At 44.1% G+C, this 22598-nt stretch overlaps 1 protein-coding gene across 2 annotated transcripts in view; it reads right to left on the bottom strand.

The window, feature by feature from the left end:
- Window positions 1–22240, bottom strand: part of IFT52 (intraflagellar transport 52) — a 56405-nt gene extending 34165 nt beyond the window's left edge. Inside the window, exons 1-7 of one of the 2 annotated variants that reach the window (XM_030826345.1) lie at window positions 22097–22240; window positions 17706–17830; window positions 16016–16103; window positions 8671–8800; window positions 8303–8378; window positions 7493–7564; window positions 182–308 (exon numbers count right to left, since the gene is read on the bottom strand). In XM_030826345.1, the coding sequence (XP_030682205.1) occupies window positions 182–308; window positions 7493–7564; window positions 8303–8378; window positions 8671–8800; window positions 16016–16103; window positions 17706–17824 (612 nt within the window). In that variant the 5' untranslated portion in view covers window positions 17825–17830; window positions 22097–22240. Of the gene's footprint in view, window positions 1–181; window positions 309–7347; window positions 7565–8302; window positions 8379–8670; window positions 8801–16015; window positions 16104–17705; window positions 17831–22096 lie in introns of those variants that run through there. The other variant, XM_030826346.1, reaches the window with a different exon arrangement.
- Between the last annotated feature and the right edge of the window lie 358 nt (window positions 22241–22598).

The following is a 22598-nucleotide window of genomic DNA, read 5'->3' on the forward strand; positions in this document are numbered from 1 at the left end:
AATTACTGGACAATCCACTGTTTCCTCATAAGCAAAATGTATATAGCTGAAATATTACTTTGCAGGACTGGCCGGAAGGCCAATGAGAAAACATATAAAAGCCTTCTGGAAACGGTAAGGTGGTTTTTATTATTTCAACAATAAAAATAACATCTATACCCATATCTAAGAAAGGCTGTACCTTTGAGTGATAGAAAGCCAGAATGGGTCTGTTAAGTGGGAAGCAGACAAAACCTGTAGACAGAACCGCCACTGCTGGTTTCATGACACTCAATGTGGCACCAAAAGGATACACAAAGGTGAGAGCCCTGTAAGAAATTAAAGAAACACATTCAAATTTTAAAAACATGAATACAAAAATTCTGAAAATAATCTCAATGTTTCTAGAGTAACACTCTTTTTTGAAACAGTCTCACTCCGTCACCCAGGCTGCAGTGCAGTGGTGCGATCTTGGCTCACTGCAACCTCCGCCTCTCAGGTTTAAGCTGTTCTCCAGCCTCAGTGCCTGCTATCACACCCAGCTAATTTTTGTATTTTTAGTAGAGCCAGGGTTTTACCATGTTGACCAGGCTGGTCTTGAACTCCTGGCCTCAAGTGATCTGCCCGCCTCGGCCTCCCAAAGTGCTGGGATTACAGGTGTGTGCCACGGTGCTCAGCCGAGTAACACTCTTTGATTCATTATCAGACACAACATTTTTCCTAAGCTTTGGTTTGTCAACTTAAAAACTGGGACAACTCTAGCTACACATTTAATAAAGCATTTTAAAAAACATGAAAGTAAATTAACAGGAAAGTGTAAATGACTGTAACTGGGAGAATTAAAGTAGCCCCTGATGGAGGGAGGAGGAAGAGGATGTGGCCTCATCCAAGAACTGAACTCGAGCTGCTTTGCATAATAATATCTTAGTGGTAAATACGTTCTTCTTCGTTAGGTTTGGCTAGTGCTATCTCTAAGAATTAATGTATGTCACTGGAAGGGTATGTTATCAGTTAAATGTCACATGAACAGAGGCATAAATATACGTTACAATGGACACTTCTACACAGATCTGCTTTGGAGTCCCTCCTCTACTCTCCACTGTCCTAACAAAGACTTGTCTTAGATTATCTAGAGTGAATTGGTCTGACCTGGGGCAACGTACTCCTGGAGAGGGTGTGGGATACAGGAGCAAAGGTGGGGTGCAGATTCTGGGGTGAGGCCAACCCATTTAGGAGGGGCTAAGGTTTTACTCAAAGATGGGACTCTGCAAAGCTTGAAGGAAGTGCTGTCAGAATGGAGAGAAACACAGATCTCAACACCAGAGCATAAGGTTAGAAACTGGGGTGGGGGTACAGGGGAAGCACCCATGAGGAGTTCGTCATAGAGACTTTAATTTCCCTTTTTCTTTAGACCACAAAAATTCTTTTTAGCTTAAGTTTAAAATTATTTCCCTCTAGTGTTTTTGTTTGATCGTTTTGTTTTATTTTTTAAGACAGGATCTCACTTTGTTGCCCAGGCTGGAGTGCAGTGGCATGAACATGACTCACTGCAGCCTCAATCTCCTGGACTGAAGTGATTCTCTTGCCTTAGCGCCCTAAGTAGCTGGGACCACAGATGCATGCCACCACACCAACTAATTTTTATATTTTTTGTAGAAACGGGGTTTCATCATGTTGCCCAAGCTGGTCTTGAACTCCTGAGCTCAGGCAATCCGCCCACCTTGACCTCCCAAAGTGCTGGAATTACAAGCATAAACCACCGGGCCCGGCCTCCCTCTGGTGTTAATCTTTCCCATTCCTTCAGTAAAGTCTCATCTACCCTATGACTTTTGTTGTCATACCATGAAAGAGAAGTGGTACCTGGCCCACATTCTCCAAACTCCACCTTCTACCCTTACTCCAGCAGTATCCCAGCAAGGTGGATTACAGCCCATGATCTCTGGGCCAGAAGCAGAAGAAAACAAGCAGTTGTCCATGGAGGAAGAAAAAGTAGGTGGGAGAAATAGTTATATGGAGATCAATGCACATCTATCCCCCACACTTTCCCCAAATGCAATCAATGGAAGATGATTCTCAAGGCATAAGGGAGAATGGACACTTGAGTAGTAAGATAAAAACTATCCGCTATTATTATTATTATTATTATTTGAGATGGAGTTTTGCTCTTGTCACCCAGGCTGAAGTGCAATGGCGTGATCTCAGCTTACTGCAACCTCTGCCTCCTGGGTTCAGGCAATTCCCCTGCCTCAGCCTCCTGAGTAGCTGAGATTATAGGTGCGCAGCACCATGCCCGGTTAATTTTTGTATTTTTAGTAGAGATGGGGTTTCACCATGTTGGTCAGGCTGGTCTCAAACTCCTGACCCTAGGTGATCCACCCACCTAGCTTGTGTAAAGTCCCTAAGATGAGTACAAGCTTCACTTATTTAAGGACTGAAACCAAGTCAGTGTGGCTACGGCAGAGTGAGAGAAGGGAGAAGGGACATAATAGGAAATAAGGATAAAGGAGAATCTGAGACTCCAACAGGCAAAGATACTTCAAGGCACGAAGCAGGACTAGTCCATATCTCAAAGCCTACCAGGAAGCTGTGTTTCCTGGATAATCCAGGAAAGGAACAACTAGACATACTCCCTTCACTATAATTAATTACAAAGTCATAATACAACAACAGGTAGGGCACTATGCTTTAAACTTTACAAAGCACTTTCACAAATATCACCTTACTGAAATTTTCCAACAATTTTTTAAGGTTAACATTGTCCCCATTACACAGATAGGGAAACAGATGCTAACAGTTACTATGCCTTGGGTCACCCTTGGCAAGTAAGAGAGGGAATCAGGAACTTCTAATAATTCCTTCTAACTCCAAGTCTACAGTTCTTTTACCTATACCAATTGGATGAACTGACACAAAGTGAAATAATTACATTGATTTTTTTTTTTTTTTTTTTTTTTTGAGATGGAGTCTTGCTCTGTCACCCAGGCTGGAGTGTAGTGGCGCGATCTTGGCTCACTGCAAGCTCCGCCTCCTGGGTTCACACCATTCTCCTGCCTCAGCCTCCTGAGTAGCTGGGACTACAGGTGCCCGCCACCATGTCTGGCTAATTTTGTTTTGTTTTATTTTTAGTAGAGACAGGGTTTCACCGTGTTAACCAGGACGGTCTTGATCTCCTGACCTCGTGATCCACCTGCCTCGGCCTCCCAAAGTGCTGGGATTACAGGCGTGAGTCACCGTGCCCAGCCTAGATTGATTCTTGACAGTCAAAAATATTAACTCTGTGAATTATATTGCTATGCATATTCCCCCTTATGACTTTACTTTGGTTTCTACTAAGAAAGGTCTTCCCTACTCCAATAATTTAAAATATTCACCTATATTTTTTTAAGTACTTTTTTTTTGCGTTGGTGTCTCCCTCTGTCGCCCAGGCTGGAGTGCAGTGGTGCAATCTCGGCTCATTGCAACATCCGCCTCCCAGGTTCAAGTGATTCTCCTGCCTCAGCCTCCCGAGTAGCTAAGATTACAGGCTTGTGCCACCATGTCTGGCTAAGTTTTGCATTTTTTAGTAGAGATGGGGGTTGGCCAGGCTGGTCTTGAACTCTTAACCTCAGGTGATCTGCCTGCCTCAGTCTCCCAAAGTGCTCGGATTACAGGCATGAGCCATCGTACCTGGGCTTCTTTAAGTACTTCTATGCTTTCTTTTAAAATTATTTTTCTTTTTCTTTTCTTTTCTTTCCTTTTCTTTTTTTTTTTTTTTTTTTTTTTTTTTGAGACGGAGTCTCGCTCTTTCACCCAGGCTGGAGTGCAGAGGCGCGATGTCGGCTCACTGCAGGCTCCGCCCCCCGGGGTTCACGCCATTCTCCTGCCTCAGCCTCCCGCGTAGCTGGGACTACAGGCGCCTGCCACCTCGCCTGGCTAATCTTTTGTATTTTTAGTAGAGACGGGGTTTCTTTTTTTTTTTTTTTAAGACGGAGTCTGGCTCTGTCGCCCAGGCTGGAGTGCAGTGGCGCGATCTCGGCTCACTGCAAGCTCCGCCTCCCAGGTTCACGCCATTCTCCTGCCTCAGCTTCCCGAGTAGCTGGGACTACAGGCGCCTGCCGCCACGCCCAGCTTATTTTTTGTATTTTTAGTAGAGACGGGGTTTGACCATGTTAGCCAGGATGGTCTCGATCTCCTGACCTGGTGATCCGCCCACCTCGGCCTCCCAAAGTGCTGGGATTACAGGCGTGAGCCACCGCGCCCGGCCCTTTTCTTTCCTTTTTTTGAGACGGAGTCTTGCTCTGTTGCCCAGGCTGGAGTGCAGTGGTACGATTTTGGCTCACGGCAACCTCCGCCTCCTGGGTTCAAGGAATTCTCCTGCCTCAGCCTCCCGAGTAGCTGGGATGACAGGCATGCACCACCACGACAGGCTAATTTTTTTTTTTTTGAGACGGAGTTTCACTCTTGTTGTCCAGGCTGGAGTGCAATGGCGTGATCTCGGCTCAATGCAACCTCCACCTCCCAGGTTCAAGTGATTCTGCTGTCTCAGCTTCCTGAGTAGCTGAGATTACAGGTGCCTGCCACCATCCCTGGCTAATTTTGTTTTTTTTTATAGAGATGGGGTTTCACCATGTTGGTCAGGCTGGTCTCGAACGCCTGATCTCAGGTGATCTGCCCACCTCGGCTTCCCAAGTGTTGGGATTACAGGCATTAGCCACCACGTCCGGCATATGCTTTCATTTTTAATATTAAAAATTTTAGCCTATCCAGAATACATTTTGGGGTGTGGCATGAAAATGAAACTATTTCTTCAAATGGTTACCCAGAATTATGCCATCCATCTCTAATATTTGAAATGCCACTTTTACTATACACAAATAACCCCCACCCTCCAAATATGTTTTTGGTCTAATTTTAATCTGTATTATTTATTTTTTTAAAACTATTTCTGTATTATGACCACATTTTATTTTATTTATTTATTTTTGAGACAGTCTTGCTCTGTCACCCAGGCTGGAGTACAGTGGCATGATCACGGCTCACTGCAGCCTCAACCTTCTGGGTTCAAGCAATCCTCTTGCCTCAGCCTCCAGAGTAGCTGGGCCTACGGGTGTGTGCCACCACATATGGCTAAATTTTTTTTTTTGTAGAGACAGGTTCCTGCTATGTTGCCCAAACTGGTCTTGAACTCTTAGCCTCAACTCATTGGCCCATCTCGACCTCCCAAAGTGCTCGGATTATAGGTGTGAGCCACTGCACACAACCAATCACATTATTTTATTTTTAAATTTCATTGTATTTACATATTTTTTGAGACGGGGTCTCATCTGTCACCCAGGCTGGAGTGCAGCGGCGTGATCTCGGCTCACTGCCACCTCTGCTTCCCGGGCTCAAGCAATTCTCCAGCCTCAGTCTCCTGCGTAGCTGGGAATACAGGTGCGAGCCACCAACGCCTGGCTAAATTTTTGTATTTTTTTGTAAAGACAGGGTTTCGCCATGTTGTCCAAGCTGATCTTGAACTCCTGAGCTCAAGTGATCTGACTGCCTCAGCCTCCCAAAATGTTGGGATTATAGGGGTGAGCCACAGTACCCGGACCACATTATTTTCACTACTAAAACTTTGTAACATGCTATAACTACATAAAAATGTCAATTTTTATTGGGTAAAATATTTCAAAGTACAGAGGTATTATAAATGAATGCGAAAAGACAAACCATCAATAGAAAAATGGCCAAAAAGCAGTGAACATGAAATTCACAGAAGAAATACAATCAGCCAATAGACTTTAAAGGTCATCCTATGCACTAATAATTTTAAAAAATGCAAATTAAAAGAAAGAGATACCATGTTTACTAGAATACTCCATGCTGGCAAGAGAGGAAAAAGGGGTGTGCTCATAGGGACTGTAAGTGGTACCACCTCCCTGAGAGACATCTGGTAATACATTACATTTGGTAACCCATCTGTTGGAAGACCTCTGACCCAGAAATTTCAATGCTGAGAAATTTACCCTAAAAAATACTACCATAAGTGCACAAAACTGTACATACAAAGATGTTCACTTATCCCAGCACTTTGGGAGGCCGAGGCAGGTGATCACCTGAGGTCAGGAGTTCAAGATCAGCCTGACCAACATGGTGAAACCCCACCTCTACTAAAAATACAGACATTAACTGGGTGTGGTGGCGGGTGCCTGTAATCCCAGTTACATGGGAGGGTGAGGCAGGAGAACCACTTGAACCTGGGAGGTGGAGGTTGCAGTGAGCTGAGATCGTGCCACTGCACTCCAGCCTGGGTGACAGAGTGAGACTCCATCTCAACAACAACAACAACAAAAAGTTCATTTGTGCTTTATTGTCTATAATGACAAATATAATTTTTTTTTTTTTTTTTAGACGAAGTCTCCCTCTGTCCCCCAGGCTAGAATGCAATGGTGTGATGGCAGCTCACTGCAACCTCTGCCTCCCAGGTTCAAGTGATTCTCCTGCCTCGGCCTCCCAAGTAGCTGGGATTATAGGCGCCCATTACCATGCCCAGCTAAATTTTCTATTTTTAGTAGAGACAGGGTTTCGCCATGTTAGCCAGGCTGGTTTCAAACTCCTGACCTCAGGTGATCCACTCGCCTTGGCCTCCCAAAGTGCTGCGATTACAGGAGTGAGCTACCACACCCAGCTATAAAATTGTTTATAACAACAATACGGAACAGAAGTTAAGAGTGCAGGCTCTAGAATAGACTGCCTATGTTTGCATCTAAGTTTTGACACAGAGTATTCATGTGCATTTGGGCAATTACGTCTCTGTATCTCATCTCTAAATTTCCAGAGTTGTAATGATTAAATGAGGTAATATATGCCTGTCACACAGTCAATGCTTGACAAACATTAGGTGGTATTATTAAAGAAAAACATTATAAACTACTTAAATGTCCAATAATAGGGAGTTGGTTAGATAAATTGGGATATATCCAATTTAATCCAGTCATTAAAAAGGAAGAGGTACTTACCTATAACTTTATATATGGAAAAAAAACCTAGAAATCTAAATATTATACTATTTTTTTTGAGATGGAGTCTTGCTCTGTTGCCAAGGCTAGAGTGCAGTGGCGCAATCTTGGCTCACTGCAACCTCCGCCTCCGGGGTTCAAACAATTCTCCTGTCTTAGCCTCCCGAGTAGCTGGGACTACAGGTGCACACCACCATGCCTGGCTAATTTTTGTATTTTTAGTAGAGATGAGATTTTGCCATGTTGGTTACACTCATCTCTTAACTCCTGACCTCAGGTGAGCCACCCACCTTGGCCTCCCAAAGTGCTGGGATTACAGGCGTGAGTCACCGTGCCGGGCCTAAATACCATATTAAGACTACCTTCAGGGGGAGGAGCATGGACTTACAGTGCAGAGCTTCTACTTTTTTCCTCTTGAACTGTTCAAATTCTGATTATTTTTGTAACCAGAAACAAAAGCTCTTTTCATTTTGAAAAAGAAGACTCTTCAAAATGGTACATCTTCCTCATGTGGCATCAGAAAACACACTCACTGGGCATTGTTTCCACTGCTTTCCTCATCAACGATCCCAGGCACAGCCTTTCCTGCAGCTCGGCTAATTTCCCTTGAAGAAGAAAAATTAAAATCTAGTAAACAAAAAAAATTTGAGAATTTCACACTGCATTCATTAGTACAGTAAGTATGAGGCTAAGGTGGGAGGATTGCTTAAGCCTGGGAGGTCAGGGCTGCAGTGAACTGTGTTCCCACCACTGCATTCCAGCCTGAGCAACAGAGCAAGACTCTGTCTCAAAAAATACATATATATATATAAATAAAAAATAAGTTGAATGTGAAGTAAGTTTCAAAAGATGAAGAAAAATAATTTGATGAATGAGTAGTAGTAATATAGTAAAATATAATAACATAAAACAAAAAGGCAAGAAAGAAGAAGGGGCAGTGAAAAGAACGTATGAGAAGAGATGAGGGAAGATTCATGTAGAAGAAATGAGAGTTATGTGTAAGGATATTTCTGCTTTATTTTTTTTTTGAGACAAAGTTTCGCCCTGTCACCCAGGCCAGAGTACAATGGTGCAATCTCAGCTCAATGCAACCTCTGCTTCCCGGGCTCAAGTGATTCTCCTGCCTCAGCCTCACGAGCAGCTGGGATTACAGGCGCCTGCCACAATGCCTGGCTAATTTTTTTGTATTTTTAGACGGGGAGATGGGGTTTCACCATGTTGGCCAGGCCGGTTTTGAACTCCTGACCTCAAATGATCAGTCCTCCTTGGCTTCCCAAAGTGCTGGGATTACAGGCGTGAGGAATGACGCCTGGACAAGATATTTCTGCTTTCCACATGCTTACCTGTTCAAGACTCCACTGGAAACTAGAGCTTCTTTAGGATGGAAATATTTGTGATATACATTTCTAACCACAGCATCTATGAGGGAAAAAGAGAAGGAGGTATATTTTAGGTTAGAAATAAATTGATATTATAGACTCATACCAATTTTGACCTGAAAGGCACCCTGGAACTTGGTTCCAATCTATCTCGATTTATAAATGGAAGCAGCCCAAGCCTAGGAGGCTCAGACTGGTGATGAGAATGGAACATTAAAACATGCACACACAGCCCAGGGCTTTTTCCATTATGCCACTGGACCTAGAGGGCTATGATATCAAATAATAGATAGAAAATTACTGCCTCTACTGAAAATAATAATACTAATTACCATTATTAACCATGATTCCATATTCTTCTAGTAAAAAGTTAATATTGGTGTCAAATCTGGATTCTCCACCTTCTCCTAGCATCACAAGGACATCTCCACCGCTGTCAAGATATTTCTTCAGGATTTCAAACTACACAAAGGAAAAAAGCAATCTATGAACATACTCAAAAGACTTTTGCCTGAAATACCGTGAATAAGACCTTAACTTGATGAAAAATAAATACTTCAAATCTATAAGGCATTTACATATAAATGTATATAAGATAAAAAGTACTCTCTATGTAGGATCTCCAAGCTTGTCTTTGAGCATAAAGCTCCAAAATACTCAAAGTAAATTGACAGTTTCAAAGCTGACTATCTAGACAGCAAGTCAAAAGTGAAAGACTTAACTAAAGGAAGCGCACAGTTCTCCATTCAGCAGCACCCCTGGTCTCCCCTACTAGATGCCAGTTGTACCTATCTTCCCCTGGCAACCAAAAATGTCTCTTGAGATTGCCACATGTTCCCACAGGAGAAGAAGCAATAGAATCACCCCTGTTTAAGAACCACTGATTTAGACAATGCCTTCTCTTGACTGCCCACAGAGGGTATCAGGGTGAAGGTATTTCATACCACACCTGGGAGGAATTCTGTTCAAGGTCATTGACCAACCAAACCATAGAGAGAAATGCATGTTTTCTGCTTATCTCCTGGAAGCTCTCTCTTGTTTTCACAAAGCTGGGGATGGGAGAAAAATCTAGGGTTGATCTTGTTGGTCTAGCCTGAGAAAATTTGGGGTAGGTGGTCCAGACAAACAGTTTCTCAACTTTCTTCATCAAGCACTCCAGCAGAAAAAAATCTGAACATGTATATAAATACATTCAATATGTATGTATCTCTATATAAAATATGTACTTTATAATTTAAAACAACTCCCAAAAAGGAAATGTTTTAAGGGTAATGAAAATATGAATAATAAACGTAATTTCCTTTTGGCACCCCATTGATTCATCATATGCATCCTACTTTGGAAACTACTGCCCAGACTAGATTTGCCACAGCACGGCCTTCTTGCTCTTGCACGCTCCCTGAATTTTCCTCTCCCCCTGCCTTCCCCACACTGTATAAAACAAATGAATCTTCAGAGGCCAAGCTAGGCGGATCACCTGAGGTTAGGAGTTCCAACATGGTGGAACTTGGCCAACGTGGTGAAACCCCGTCTCTACTAAAAGTACAAAAATTAGCCAGGCGTGGTGGTATGCACCCGTAGTCCCAACTACTCGGGAGGCTGAGGGAGGGGAATTGCTTGAACCCAGGTGGTGGAGGTTGCAGTGAGCCAAGATTGCACCACTGCATTCCAGCCTGGGTAACAGAGCAAGATTCCGTCTCAAAAACGAAACACAACAAAAAAAAAACCAAAATAAAAAATGAATTATTTCAAAATCAAAATTAAGGTGGGGCGCAGTGGCTCACGCCTGTAATCCCAACAATTTGGGAGGCTGAGGCGGGTGGATCACTTGAGGTCAGGAGCTTGAGACCAGCCTGGCCAACATGGTGAAACCCCGTGTCTACTAAAAATACAAAAAATAGCCAGGTATGGTGGCGGACGCCTGTAATCCCCACTACTTGGCAGGCTGAGGCAGAAGAATCAGTTGAACCTGGGAAGTGGAGGTTGCAATGAGCCGAGAATGCGCCAATGCACTCCAGCCTGGCGACACAGCAAGACTCTGTCTCAGAAAAAAAAAAAAAAATCAGCTCAAAGTCCATTTCCTCTACACCCAATAATCCAATGCCTCTTTTCTGTTCTTCTGTAGAAATGTGGAACTTAGAACATTGATCATTATTGGTAGATGGTCCATTTGTTTCATTTCCCCTAGACTATCAGTTCCTTGAGTAGAGAGATCATGTGCTATTTGACTTTGATCCCTAGCGTTAGTCCTAGGACCCGGCACATAATTAGGTACATAACAGATCCTTAGTAAATATTTTTTGGAACAACAACAGAAAAACAAAACAAATGGGTTATAACTGCATGATCCTGGACCCTGAACAACAGACTGAATCTCTCCCTAAATTCATCTTCCTTTTTCTTCCTTTTGATTTCCTCTCAAACTCCTCTTGCCAGACAGCCCTAAATATAAGCTATGTTCTATGACTGCTAATAGCAAGCCAAGTCTAGTTTGCAATATATATTCTCAGAACATAGCTTTTGCTTGGGAAATTCTACTGGGACTTGGTTTTTATGATTATGTGGTTCCAGGATTTGTCCATGTTGCCTAAGTGCAATGAGTATATAGTAGGTATTGGTATCTACTGTGTCCTATTGGCCATCTGGCATTTTAAGAAAAAGATACATGAAGGACGTGGTATGCAATAACACAGGTGGGCAAAAGTTGAAGGAGCTTCCACGAATTATGACCCAGTTTCCAGCTATGCACGTAAGTGAAACCCTTCTAACAAAAGAACAGATATTTGGTACAAATTGGAGGTTCTTGTATTTCTCTATGGCAAAAACAGGAAGAAAGATTAATTTTGCAGACTTAAATTTTAGAAATTGGCTTAGAATGCATTCACACTGTTAGTGTGACAGCAAATGTGAGATATTTCCTGTAATCGAGACTGGATGATCCAGGCCAGTGGCTCTCAGTGGAGGCATTTAAACCATCTAGCATGTATTCTGGATCACCATAATATTAATATTAATATGGCATAATATTAATGCCATAATATTAATGTTTAAGGACATTTTAGTGGATGAAGGGCAGGGAAGTTAAGGTCCTGCAATATTCAGACCAGTCCCACATAATAAAGAACTATTCCACAGCATTTGAAAATCTTCTCAGATAGTCACATAGGTTTAAAAAAGAAAAAGCAAACAAACAAAAGAAGCTTAGCCTAAAATCTAACTCCAATTTATTTATTTATTTTTTGAGATGAAGTCTCACTCTGTCACCCATGCTGCAGTAGCTTGATTTTGGCTCACTGCAAACTTCGCCTCCTGGGTTCAAGTGATTCTCCTGCCTCAGCCTCCTGAGTAGTTGTGACTACAGGCGCCTGCCACCACACCTGGCTAATTTTTGTATTTTTAGTAGAGACAAGGTTTCACCATGTTGGCCAGGCTGGTCTCAAACTCCTGACCTCAGGTGATCCACCCACCTCGGCCTCCCAAACTCCTGAGATTACAGGAGTAAGCTACTGTGCCCAGCCCAGATTCTATGTAAATAATGTACAAAGTATTTTTTACACGATTTAACATATACTGAATTCCCAGGTACCCAACTACCATGTAAACTGAGAGAAGAATTATACTTACTCTTTTTATTAATAGAACTTTAGGAGGCCGAGGCGGGTGGGTCACAACGCCAGGAGATCGAGACTATCCTGGCTAACAGTGAAACCCCGTCTCCACTAAAAATACAAAAAATTAGCCAGGCGTGGTGGCGGGTGCCTGTAGTCCCAGCTACTCGGGAGGCTGAGGCAGGAGAATGGCGTGAACCTGGGAGGCAGAGCTTGCAGTGAGCCGAGATTGCGCCACTGCACTGCAGCCTGGGCGACAGAGCGAGACTCCGTCTCAAAAAAAAAAAAATAGAACTTTACCAAGAGTTAGTATTTTGGAAAAATCACATCACCGACAGCAACACGGCTCATGATTTGAATTGCCAATACATCACTTCCACCAGTCTGCCTATGTACCTATCCCATTCGTGGAAGTTCTACATATTTATTAAACATTTATTTCAAAATGTCAAACATAAAGAAGTGTTCGAATGTATGTATGACCAAGCATTAACAAACTGAAATATGTATATTCCTCTAGTATATATATGCATAAACATTTACAATTTGAAGTACACATATTCTTTTATAAATCATCCTTTAATTTCTGTACATTAGAGTTAGGAAGTTATATTGCTTTACTTTTTTAATGGTGGTGGGTTAAATTATCTTTGCATTTCAATTCAGGGTAACAAAGTTGGCATTTGTAATATAGGTGGACGCTGGTCTGTTAGGGTTGGAAAATACTCGTCTCAGCCACGTGGTTACCTGGTCGTAACTGAATACCACCACAAAGCTAGTGTGATGCATTAATGTAGTTGAGGTCGAAATAAGGGAAGACTGTTCAGCCTAGTTTCTAGCCTGATACTAGCATCTAATATCAGACATATGATGTCTGTCCTGTCACAGAAGTTTCTGGAAGTCAACATGAAAAAGGCATCACACAGCTCTCCAGGGGTAACAGTCCAGGAGGCCAGCAGCAATGACAAGGAAAGCAGTGATCTCACAAGCATGAGCCCATTGGAAGAACTGTAACACAAGGGAATGCTGATTCCTAGAAAAAAGCTAACAGCTTTTTTCCCTTTTCTTCCCACCTCACTCCAACTCTAAAGAGAAGGCATGGTGTCAGGGACTGGTCTGAGAGAGGACGTTTTATTAGGCTAAAGTTACATCAAACTTGCCTCTTGAAGGACTTGTGTCTCTTGGATGCGACAGCCTTCCATCCCTGGAAGCCCAAACTAAGGCTTGGCCTGGCACCCATCTCCACTTGGGAAAAGGCCCAAGAGGTTCTGACCCTCTCTGTGGATGCCCCTGTGTTCCTGAGGCTGGTTGGTCCCTGGCAAACACCAGGCCAACTCTCTCACTGGCTTCGCTAGGTGGATGGGGAGACGGAGCCAAAGCCCAACAAGTAATAGAGTGTTGCTCTGCAGGCCACTGCCCTCTAGGTGTACATTTCCCTCAGGGTCTCAGTGGGTAGGAGTTGCTGGTTACCTCCACATTCCCAGTGGTAATTCCTACTCCTTCTGTCAATTAACCTGATCAAACAATCATGTCTCTCTCCATGCCATTCCCAGCGGGGAAGGTCACCTTGCAATCAAATTGAGAAACAAAGGACACTAGAAATGCTCCCCAGTGGACCTCTTCCCCATGGCACCACCCAGAGTAACAGCAGGAGACCTTGGCCTGCCTCAATCTAAGGACCACATTGGCCGTGCCCTGCCTCAACCTCCCTACTCCCCATATTCTCTCTGAGCACAAAGATACTTCCCATTCTCTGTAAAATGGCTCTTTCTATGTTCAGGGTTTTTTGTTTTATTGATTGTGAAAAAACACACCTAACTTTTCCTAAATTTACCATCTTAACCATTCTGAAGTACATAGTTCATCAGTTTTTTTTTTATTTGTTTTTTCTTTTCAGACAGGGTCTCTGTCGCCAGGCTGGAGGGCAGTGGCGCAATCTTGGCTCACTGCAACCTCCACCTCCCAGGTTCAAGCAATTCTGCCGCATCCACCTCTTAAGTAGCTGGGAGTACAAGCGTGTGCCACCACGACTGGCTAAATTTTGTATTTTTGGTAGAGACGAGGTTTCACCATGTTGGCCAGGCTGGTCTCAAACCCCTAGCCTCAAGTGATCCACCTGCCTCAGCCTCCCAAAGTGCTGGGATTACAGGTGTGAGCCACCGTGCCTGGCCTAGTTCAGCACTATTAAATATACTCACACTGTTGGGCAACCAATCTGCAGAACTGTTTTCATCTTGCAAAACTGAAACTCTATACCTATTAAACAGCAACTCTCCATTCCCCACTTCCCCCAGGCCCTGGCAACCACCACCCTTCTATTTTCCATCTCTACGAATTCGACTACTCTACGTACCGCATGCTTGCATAAGTGAAATCATACAGTATTTGTCTTTTTGTGTCTGCCTTATTTTCATTTGGCATAATGTCCGCAAGATTCATCCATGTGTAGCATGTATCAGAATTACCTTCCTATTTAAGACTGAATAATATTCCATTGTAGGTATATACCATATCTTATCTATTCATTTGCCGATGGATACTTGGGCTATTTCCACCTTTTGGCGATTGTGAATAGTACTGCTAAGAAGATAGGTGGGCAACTATCTCTTTGAGATCCGGTTTTCCATTCTTTTGGGCATATACCCAGAAGTGGAATTGCTAGATTATATGGCAGTTTTTTTTTGTTTGTTTGTTTGTTTTTGAAATAGAGTCTTGCTCTGTTGCCCAGGCTGGAGTGCAGTGGCCCGATCTCTGCTCACTGCAACTCCACCTCCCAGGGTCAAGTGTTCTCCTGCCTCAGCCTCCCAAGTAGTTGGGATTACAGGCGCACACCATCACGCCTGGCTAATATTTGTATTTTTAGTAGAGACGAGGTTTCACCATGTTGGCCAGGCTAGTCTCGAACTCCTGACCTCAAGTGATCCGCCCTTCTCAGCCTCCCAAAGTGCTGGGATTACAGGCGTGGGCCACCGCACACAACCATCATATGGCAATTTTATGCTTAAATTTTTGAGGAACTACCATACCGTTTTTCATGGTGACTGCATCATTTTACATTCCCACCATCAGTGTGGAAGGGTTTCAATAACTTCCCATTCTCACCAATACTTGTCATTTGTATTCTGGGCCTTACATTTATCATTCTTTACCCATTCCATGAACTAGAATAATAAACATTTTTATTTTAAATGGAATTATCCTATTGTCTTTTTTTTTTTTTTTTTTTTTTGAGATGGAGTTTTGCTCTTGTTGCCCAGGCTGGAGTGTGATGGCACGATCTTGGCTCACGGCAACCTCCGCCTCCCGGATTCAAGCAATTCTCCTGCCTCAGCCTCTCGAGTAGCTGGGATTACAGGAATGCACCACCACGCCTGGCTAATTTTGTATTTTTAGTAGAGACGGGGTTTCTCCATGTTGGTCAGGGTGGTCTCGAACTCCTGACCTCAGGTGATCCGCCTGCCTCGGCCTCCCAAAGTGTTGGGATTACAGGCGTGAGCCACCGCGCCCAGCGGAATTTTCCTATTTTCAAAGCAAAAATATAGCAAAGAAATGTGGCTAGTGGCCGGGCTTGGTAGTTCACACCTGTAATCCCAGCACTTTGGGAGGCTGAGGTAGGCAGATCACAAGGTGAGGAGTTTGAGACCAGCCTGGCCAATATGGTGAAAGCCCATCTCCACTAAAAATACAAAAATTAGCTGGGCGTGGTGGTGGGCACCTGTAGTCCCAGCTACTCAGGAGGCTGAGGCAAGGAGAATTGCTTGAACCCGGGAGGCGGAGGTTGCAGTGAGCCGAGATTGTGCCACTGCACTCCAGCCTCAGCGACAGAGCAAGACTCTGTCTCAAAAAAAAAAAAAGAAGTGTGGCTAATATTTAATAGGCCCATACTATGTGTTTGGTGCTTTACATGGAGTATCTCAGTTAATCATCACAACTCCATGATGAAAAGAGAGATGAAGTGACTACCTTAAGGCCACACAGTTAATTGGTGAAGGGGGATTCAAATCCGGTATTTCAAAGCCCAGACTCCTAATCATTTCACCATATTCCTTCTTTAGTGGATATTTCTTACCTCAGCTGCAGTAAATTTTTCCCTTGGCCCAGCTGTAATCCACAGTTTCACTCCATTTAACTTCTCGGATGTGATTTCATCTTTTAAGCTAGAAATACAATTTTAAAAGCAAATATGAGGTCCATAATTTAAATCAATTTATGTATTATTTTAGTCTCTCAACTATTTGGAAGCAGAGGCCACAGAGGCTCAGAGACAAAGGGACTTAGACGTAACTGGTCCAGTCTCTCTCCCAAAGTAAGAATTCCCTCTACAGGCCTGCCCCAGAGTCATCTGGCCTCTGTTCAAATACTTCCAGTAAGTCAAGGTGTTCAAATCAAGCCATGCTAAAGCATAAGGAAGTCCTCAACTACTAATGCAATCAGCCCTACCATTAGCTTGTATGATTACATATCCTCACCTATTAAGAAAAACATACACATACACAAAGTTATTCTCATTTAATTCTCATGTTTCCTTTCCCTAGTATTGACCTGAGTCAAAAGATGAAGAAAGCCTCTAACACCTTAAAAAGCTATATGTGTATAATTAAAATAACTTTTTGGTTTGTGATTTGGAAGACAACTTAATAATATGCTGCTTTAATAATATCCTAATTGCTCATTTCGAAAGAAATTTTTTTTGGTTTTTGTTTTCCACAGAGTCTCCCTCTGTTGCCCAGGCTGGAGTGCAGTGGCATGATCTCGGCTCACTGCAGGCATTCACTTCCTGGGTTCAAGGGACTCTTGTGCCTCAGCCTCCTTAGTAGCTGGGATTATAGGCATGCACTATGATGCCTGGCTAATTTTTGTATTTTCAGTAGAGATGAGGTTTTGTGGGCCAGGCTGGTCTCCAACTCTTGACCTCAAGTGATCTGCCTGCTTCAGCCTCCCAAAGTGCTGGGATTACAGGCATGAGCCACCGCGTCCTGCCCAAGAGATGTTTTAAGAAAAATTTATTTAATTCTGAATAATTTATTTTTATTTTTTTAGACAGAGTCTCGCTCTGTTGCCAAGCTGGAGCGCAGTGGCGTGATCTTGGCTTACTATAACCTCCACCTCCTGGGTTTAAGCGATTCTCCTGCCTCAGCCTCCCGAGTAGCTGGGACTATAGGCACGCACCATCACACCCAGCTAATTTTTGTATTTTTAGTAGAGATGGGGTTTCACCATGTTGGCCAGGATGGTCTTGATCTTTTTTTTTTTTTTTGAGACAGAGTCTCACTCTGTTATCCAGGCTGGAGCACAGTGGCACAATCTCAGCTCACTGCAACCTCCACCTCCCAGGTTCAAGCAATTCTCTGCTTCAGCCTCCCGAGGAGCTGGGATTACAGGCGCCCGCCACCATGCCTGGCTAATTTTTTTTAAATTTTTAATAGAGATGGGGTTTCACCATCTTGTCCAGGCTTGTCTCGAACCCCTGACCTCATGATCCACCCGCCTTGGCCTCCCAAAGCGCTGGGATTACAGGTGTCAGCCACCCACCGTGCCGGCCAGTCTTGATCTCTTGACCTCGTGATCTGCCCACCTCAGCCTCCCAAAGTGCTGGGATTACAGGCGTGAGCCACCGTGCCAGACCTAATTCTGAATAACCTTTAAATTGAGCTTTTCCCACCTAAACAATCTATGTTACATAAGAAAATAAAGACTTCTCAGCTTTATCAGCAGGACAATATCATTTAGAAGGGAAAACAATATACATGGTCAGTCACCTCTGAATCTTCCAATTACTCCGAAGTTTCTTCTGCATGGATTTATAGCCATTGTTGGTGGTAAATAGCTCCTTTTTGTAGGCATTGAAAAGAATGGTGCTCCGCAGCTCTTTCTCCATGGTTACCTTAAGAAAGAAAGATGCGATCAGAAAATCAATTCCAAAGACCCTAAAAGTAATAAATAGTTGCCTTCTACTACTAATTTATCAAGAAAGGGTATACAACTGAAATCTATCTAGGAAACTCCTACAATTCTCAAAGGTTGAGAGTGAAATGCATAGCACAGAAACCTAAGACCAAAACCAACCCAGCCCTCCCCTACCTGCTTTTGCTTTCTGCCTCTTGCCCAGATCCTGCCAACAGCCTACACCTATGGCCCTGCCCTGCCATCACCCTGCTCTTGTGTCCCAAGACCATGTTTCCAACCTGACTCATCACTGCTAACTACTGTTAAGCGTGGGGTATTGTCTTCTAGATTCTATTTTTCTTTTCTTTTCCTTTTTTTGAGACCTAGTCTTGCTCTGTCTCCCAGGCTGGAGTGCAATGGCGTGATCTCGGCTCACTGCAACCTCCATCTCCTGGGTTCAAGCAATTCTCCTGCCTCAGCCTCCTGAGTTGCCAGGATTACAGGCACGTGTCACCATGCCCAGCTAATTTTTGTATTTTTAGTAGAGACGGGGTTTCACCAAGTTCGTCAGGCTGGTCTCGAACTCCTGACCTCATGATCCACCTGCCTTGGCCTCCCAAAGTGCTGGGATTACAGGCTTGAGCCACTGCACCCAGCTCTAGATTCTTTTCATACATATATTAACTTACAGTTTTATTTTATGAAATAGGATCTTACCATATGCGTTATTCTGAAACACCTGTTTCACCTAACCTTGTATATTTGACATCTTTCTTTGTCAGTACACATGGATCTATCATATTCTTTTAAACAGCTACACAGGGCTGGGTACAGTGGCTCACCCTGTAATTCCAGCACTTTGGGAGGCTGAGGTGGGAGGATCGCTTGAGCTCAGCAGTTCCAGACCAGCCTAGATAACATGATAAAACCACATCTTTACAAAAAAAATCAGCAGGGCGTGGTGGCACATATCTGTAGTCCCACCTATTCGGGAGGCTGAGGTGAGAGGATTGCTTGAGCCCAGGAGGTTGAGGCTGCAGTGAGCCACAATCACGCCACTCTGCACTCCAGCCTGGAGAACACAGCAAGAGGCTGTCTTTAAACAATAACAACAACAACAAAAACAGCTGCACAGTATTCATTTTATGGATCTACCATAATTTATTTAACCAGTCATATACTGATTGACATCTTTTATCAAATATTTTCTAAAACAATACTAAAAACATCAATGTTAAACATGTTTTTCTGCACTTTGCATATCTGTAGATTCTTACCTATTGAATGGCTGAGGAAATTATTTCCAAATTGCCCTCCAAAAAATTATACTCATTTATACTTCCACTAACACACTTCTGTTTCCACACAATCCTATTTCCAGTCTTTGTCATCTTTGCCAAAAAAAGGGCCAAAAAACCCCCCTCATTACTGTTTTAATTTCCACTTTGAAGTTAGTGAGATAGTGGTCTCTTGCTATAGATTTCTGCCACTTGTATTTCTTCTGATTTCCTTGTCCAGGTACTCTGATCATTTTTCTCTTTAAATTTTTCTTTTTAAAAACTTATTCGGCCGGGCGTGGTGGCTCACGCTTGTAATCCCAGCACCTTGGGAGGCCAAGGCGGGCGGATCACGAGGTCAGGAGATCGAGACCACGGTGAAACCCTGTCTCTACTAAAAATACAAAAAATTAGCCGGGCGTGGTGGCGGGCGCCTGTAGTCCCAGCTACTCGAAGAGGCTGAGGCAGGAGAATGGCGTGAACCCGGGAGGCGGAGCTTGCAGTGAGCCGAGATTGCGCCACTGCACTCCAGCCTGGGCGACAGAGCGAGGCTCCGTCTCAAAAAAAAATAAAATAAAATAAAATAAAAAAATAAAAACTTATTCTTCTTATTATTATTTGTGATAAAAGTCCCACTCTGTGACCCAGGCTGGGAGTGCAGTGGTGCAATCACGACTCACTGTAGCCTTGACCTCCCGGGCTCAAGCAATCATCCCACCTCAGCCTCCCGGGTAGCTGGGACTACAGGCGGGCACCAGTGTCCAGCTAATTTTTAAATTTTTTGTAGAAGCAAGGTCTCGCTATGTTGCCCTTGAACTCCTGGCCTCAAGTGATCCTCCTACCTCAACCTCCCAAAGTGCTGGTTTACAGGCATGAGCCACTGCACCCGGTCGGGTTTCATAATTTTCTAATTGATCATTAAACAAATATTTTCATAAGCTTATTTGGCTTCTGGTAGTTTTTTTGGTTTGGTTGAATTTTGCAGGCCATATAGATTTTAAATTTTACAGAGTTAAAAGTATTAATCTTTTCCTTTCTGGCTTCTGGATGACATGAAACATTTAGAATAGTTTTTGTCATTCTAAGATTATAAATAAATTCAACAATGCTTTCTTTCAGTACTTTGCGATGTAATTTCTATTTTTTTTTTTTTTTTTTTTTGAGACAGAGTCTGCTCTGTGGCCTAAGCTGGAGTGCAGTGGCACGATCTCGCCTCACCACAACCTCCGCTTTCCAGGTTCAAGAGATTCTCGTGCCTCAGCCTCCCAAGTGGCTGGGACTACAGGCGCCCAACTCACCCGGCTAAATTGGTGATGTAATTTTTTAACATTTAAATTTTAGTCCATTTGGAAATTATTGTGGTGCTCAAAATGGGCTTCATTCCTTTTTTTTTTTTTTTCCTTCTTTTTCAAGGCATAGTCTCGCTCTGTCACCTAGGCTGGAGTGCAGTGGCGCAATCTCGGCTCGCTGCAACCTCCGCCTCCCGGGTTCAAGCAATTCTTCTGCCTCAGCCTCCCCATAGCTGGGATTACAGGCACGCGCCATAGTAGAGACAGTTTTTCACCAGGTTGGCCAGGCTGGTCTGGAACTCCTGACCTCAAGTGATCCACCCGCTTTGGCCTCCCAAAGTTCTGGGATTACAGGTGTGAACCACCTCGCTGGACTGGTTTAATTATTTTCTAAATTACTAAAAAAGCTGCCTGACTCCAATTCATCTTTTCAATGCTGATTTGAAATACAGTACCACCTTGCCTATATAATAAATCCCTACATATAACTGGCTCTTATTCTGAGTTCTAATATATTTTATCTGCCTGTAAGCTCCTGCTGAGTTCCAAACTTTTTTTTTAAATTTATTTATTTATTTTCAGAGACAGGGTTTCCCTTTGATACCCATGCTGGTCTCTGACTCCTGGGCTCAAGGGATCCTCCCGCCTCAGTCTACCACGTAGCCAGGACTACGGGCCCACACTGCTGCACCCATCTTCTATGCTAGTTTAATTGCTATACCTTTATGTTATAACATCTGGTGGTTCTGTGGAGAGCTAATCTCCCTTATTACCATTAATTTTAGAATTTTCCTGGCTACTTTCACATATTTATTCTTCTTTAAGCACTTCAACATCTTTTTATCCAGTTGAAAAACTGCCCCCTCCATGATCCCACCACTGTGATACATCTATCTTTTTTTGTTCTGTTAGTTCAGCCCCTGGTGAGAGTAGCAGGTCTGCGTTTCTGTACTGTCAGACCTGACCAGAAATACATTTCCTTAATAATAGTATAAGGCCTTTAAAACTATAAAAATAACGAATATTTGGGTAACGCTGCCCAACCATTCTCTCGCTTTCTCTTCAATAACATTACCAGACAAATCAGTATTTTCCCACATGAATACCGAGGAGTCGCAGCCACGACATTAGAGAGATTAAGATTTTACGATTCCTCGTCCGATGCTCTTTCTTTTTTTTTTTTTGAGACGGAGTCTCGCTCTGTCACCGAGGCTGGAGTGCAGTGGCGCAATCTCGGCTCACTGCAAGCTCCGCCTCCCGGGTTCACGCCATTCTCCTGCCTCAGCCTCTCCGAGTAGCTGGGACTACAGGCGCCCGCCACCACGCCCGGCTAATTTTTTGTATTTTTTAGTAGAGACGGGGTTTCACCGTGGTCTCGATCTCCTGACCTCGTGATCCGGCCTTCTCGGCCTTCCAAAGTGCTGGGATTACAAGCGTGAGCCACCGCGCCCGGCCCCCGATGCTCTTTCATAGTCAGCGGAACGACTAAAAAATGGGCACCACCCGAAGCAGTGGAGATGGGCGGCCAGCCGGAGCGCCAGGACCCCGGGCTACGTCCGCGCCCACAGTTTACTTCACCTCGGTGGACCCTGGATGTTCTATGACAGGCCCAGCGGCCACGAAGAGTGTGGCGAGGCCCTCGCCAGCTCCCAGGCCGCCCCAACGCCCCAGCCGGCCCACCACGTTGGAGCCCTTTACCTGAGGCCCAGCGACCACCAGTCACCTGACGCCGCCCAGCATCCCGGGGATCAGCCAGGTATCCAAGGCCCCTTAGTAACCGGGGAGGCGCGGCGGTGCGCCGACAGGCGTGGCCCAGGACGCAGCGCTAGCTCCGGCCGACGTGATGACGACAGCACGGAAGGCGCCTCTCCGTCCCAGGCGACAGGGTTGTTGGGTAGGGAGCCTGGCTGATGTGGGACTGTACCATTTGGTGCATGAGGGGCAAATCCAAACATAAGGAGAATTAACTTTTCACCAAAAATAAACCCATTTAATTTTGTTCTTTAATATCAATTACGACCAAAGACTAATAACAACGGTAGGACCCAAGTGCCCAAACTTCGCTCCAACCACAGGGAGGAGAATAGTGAAGGCTTCCAGCGGGGGGTTGGAGAACGCCCCAGCTTCGCTTCCCAAGGCGCAGGCGCAGAGTGGAGCCAGGCGGGGGCGGGGCCGGGCGGAAGGCTGGGCCGGACTATTA

The sequence above is a fragment of the Nomascus leucogenys genome, chromosome 13, assembly GCF_006542625.1.
Source record: "Nomascus leucogenys isolate Asia chromosome 13, Asia_NLE_v1, whole genome shotgun sequence".
Lineage (NCBI taxonomy): Eukaryota > Metazoa > Chordata > Mammalia > Primates > Hylobatidae > Nomascus > Nomascus leucogenys.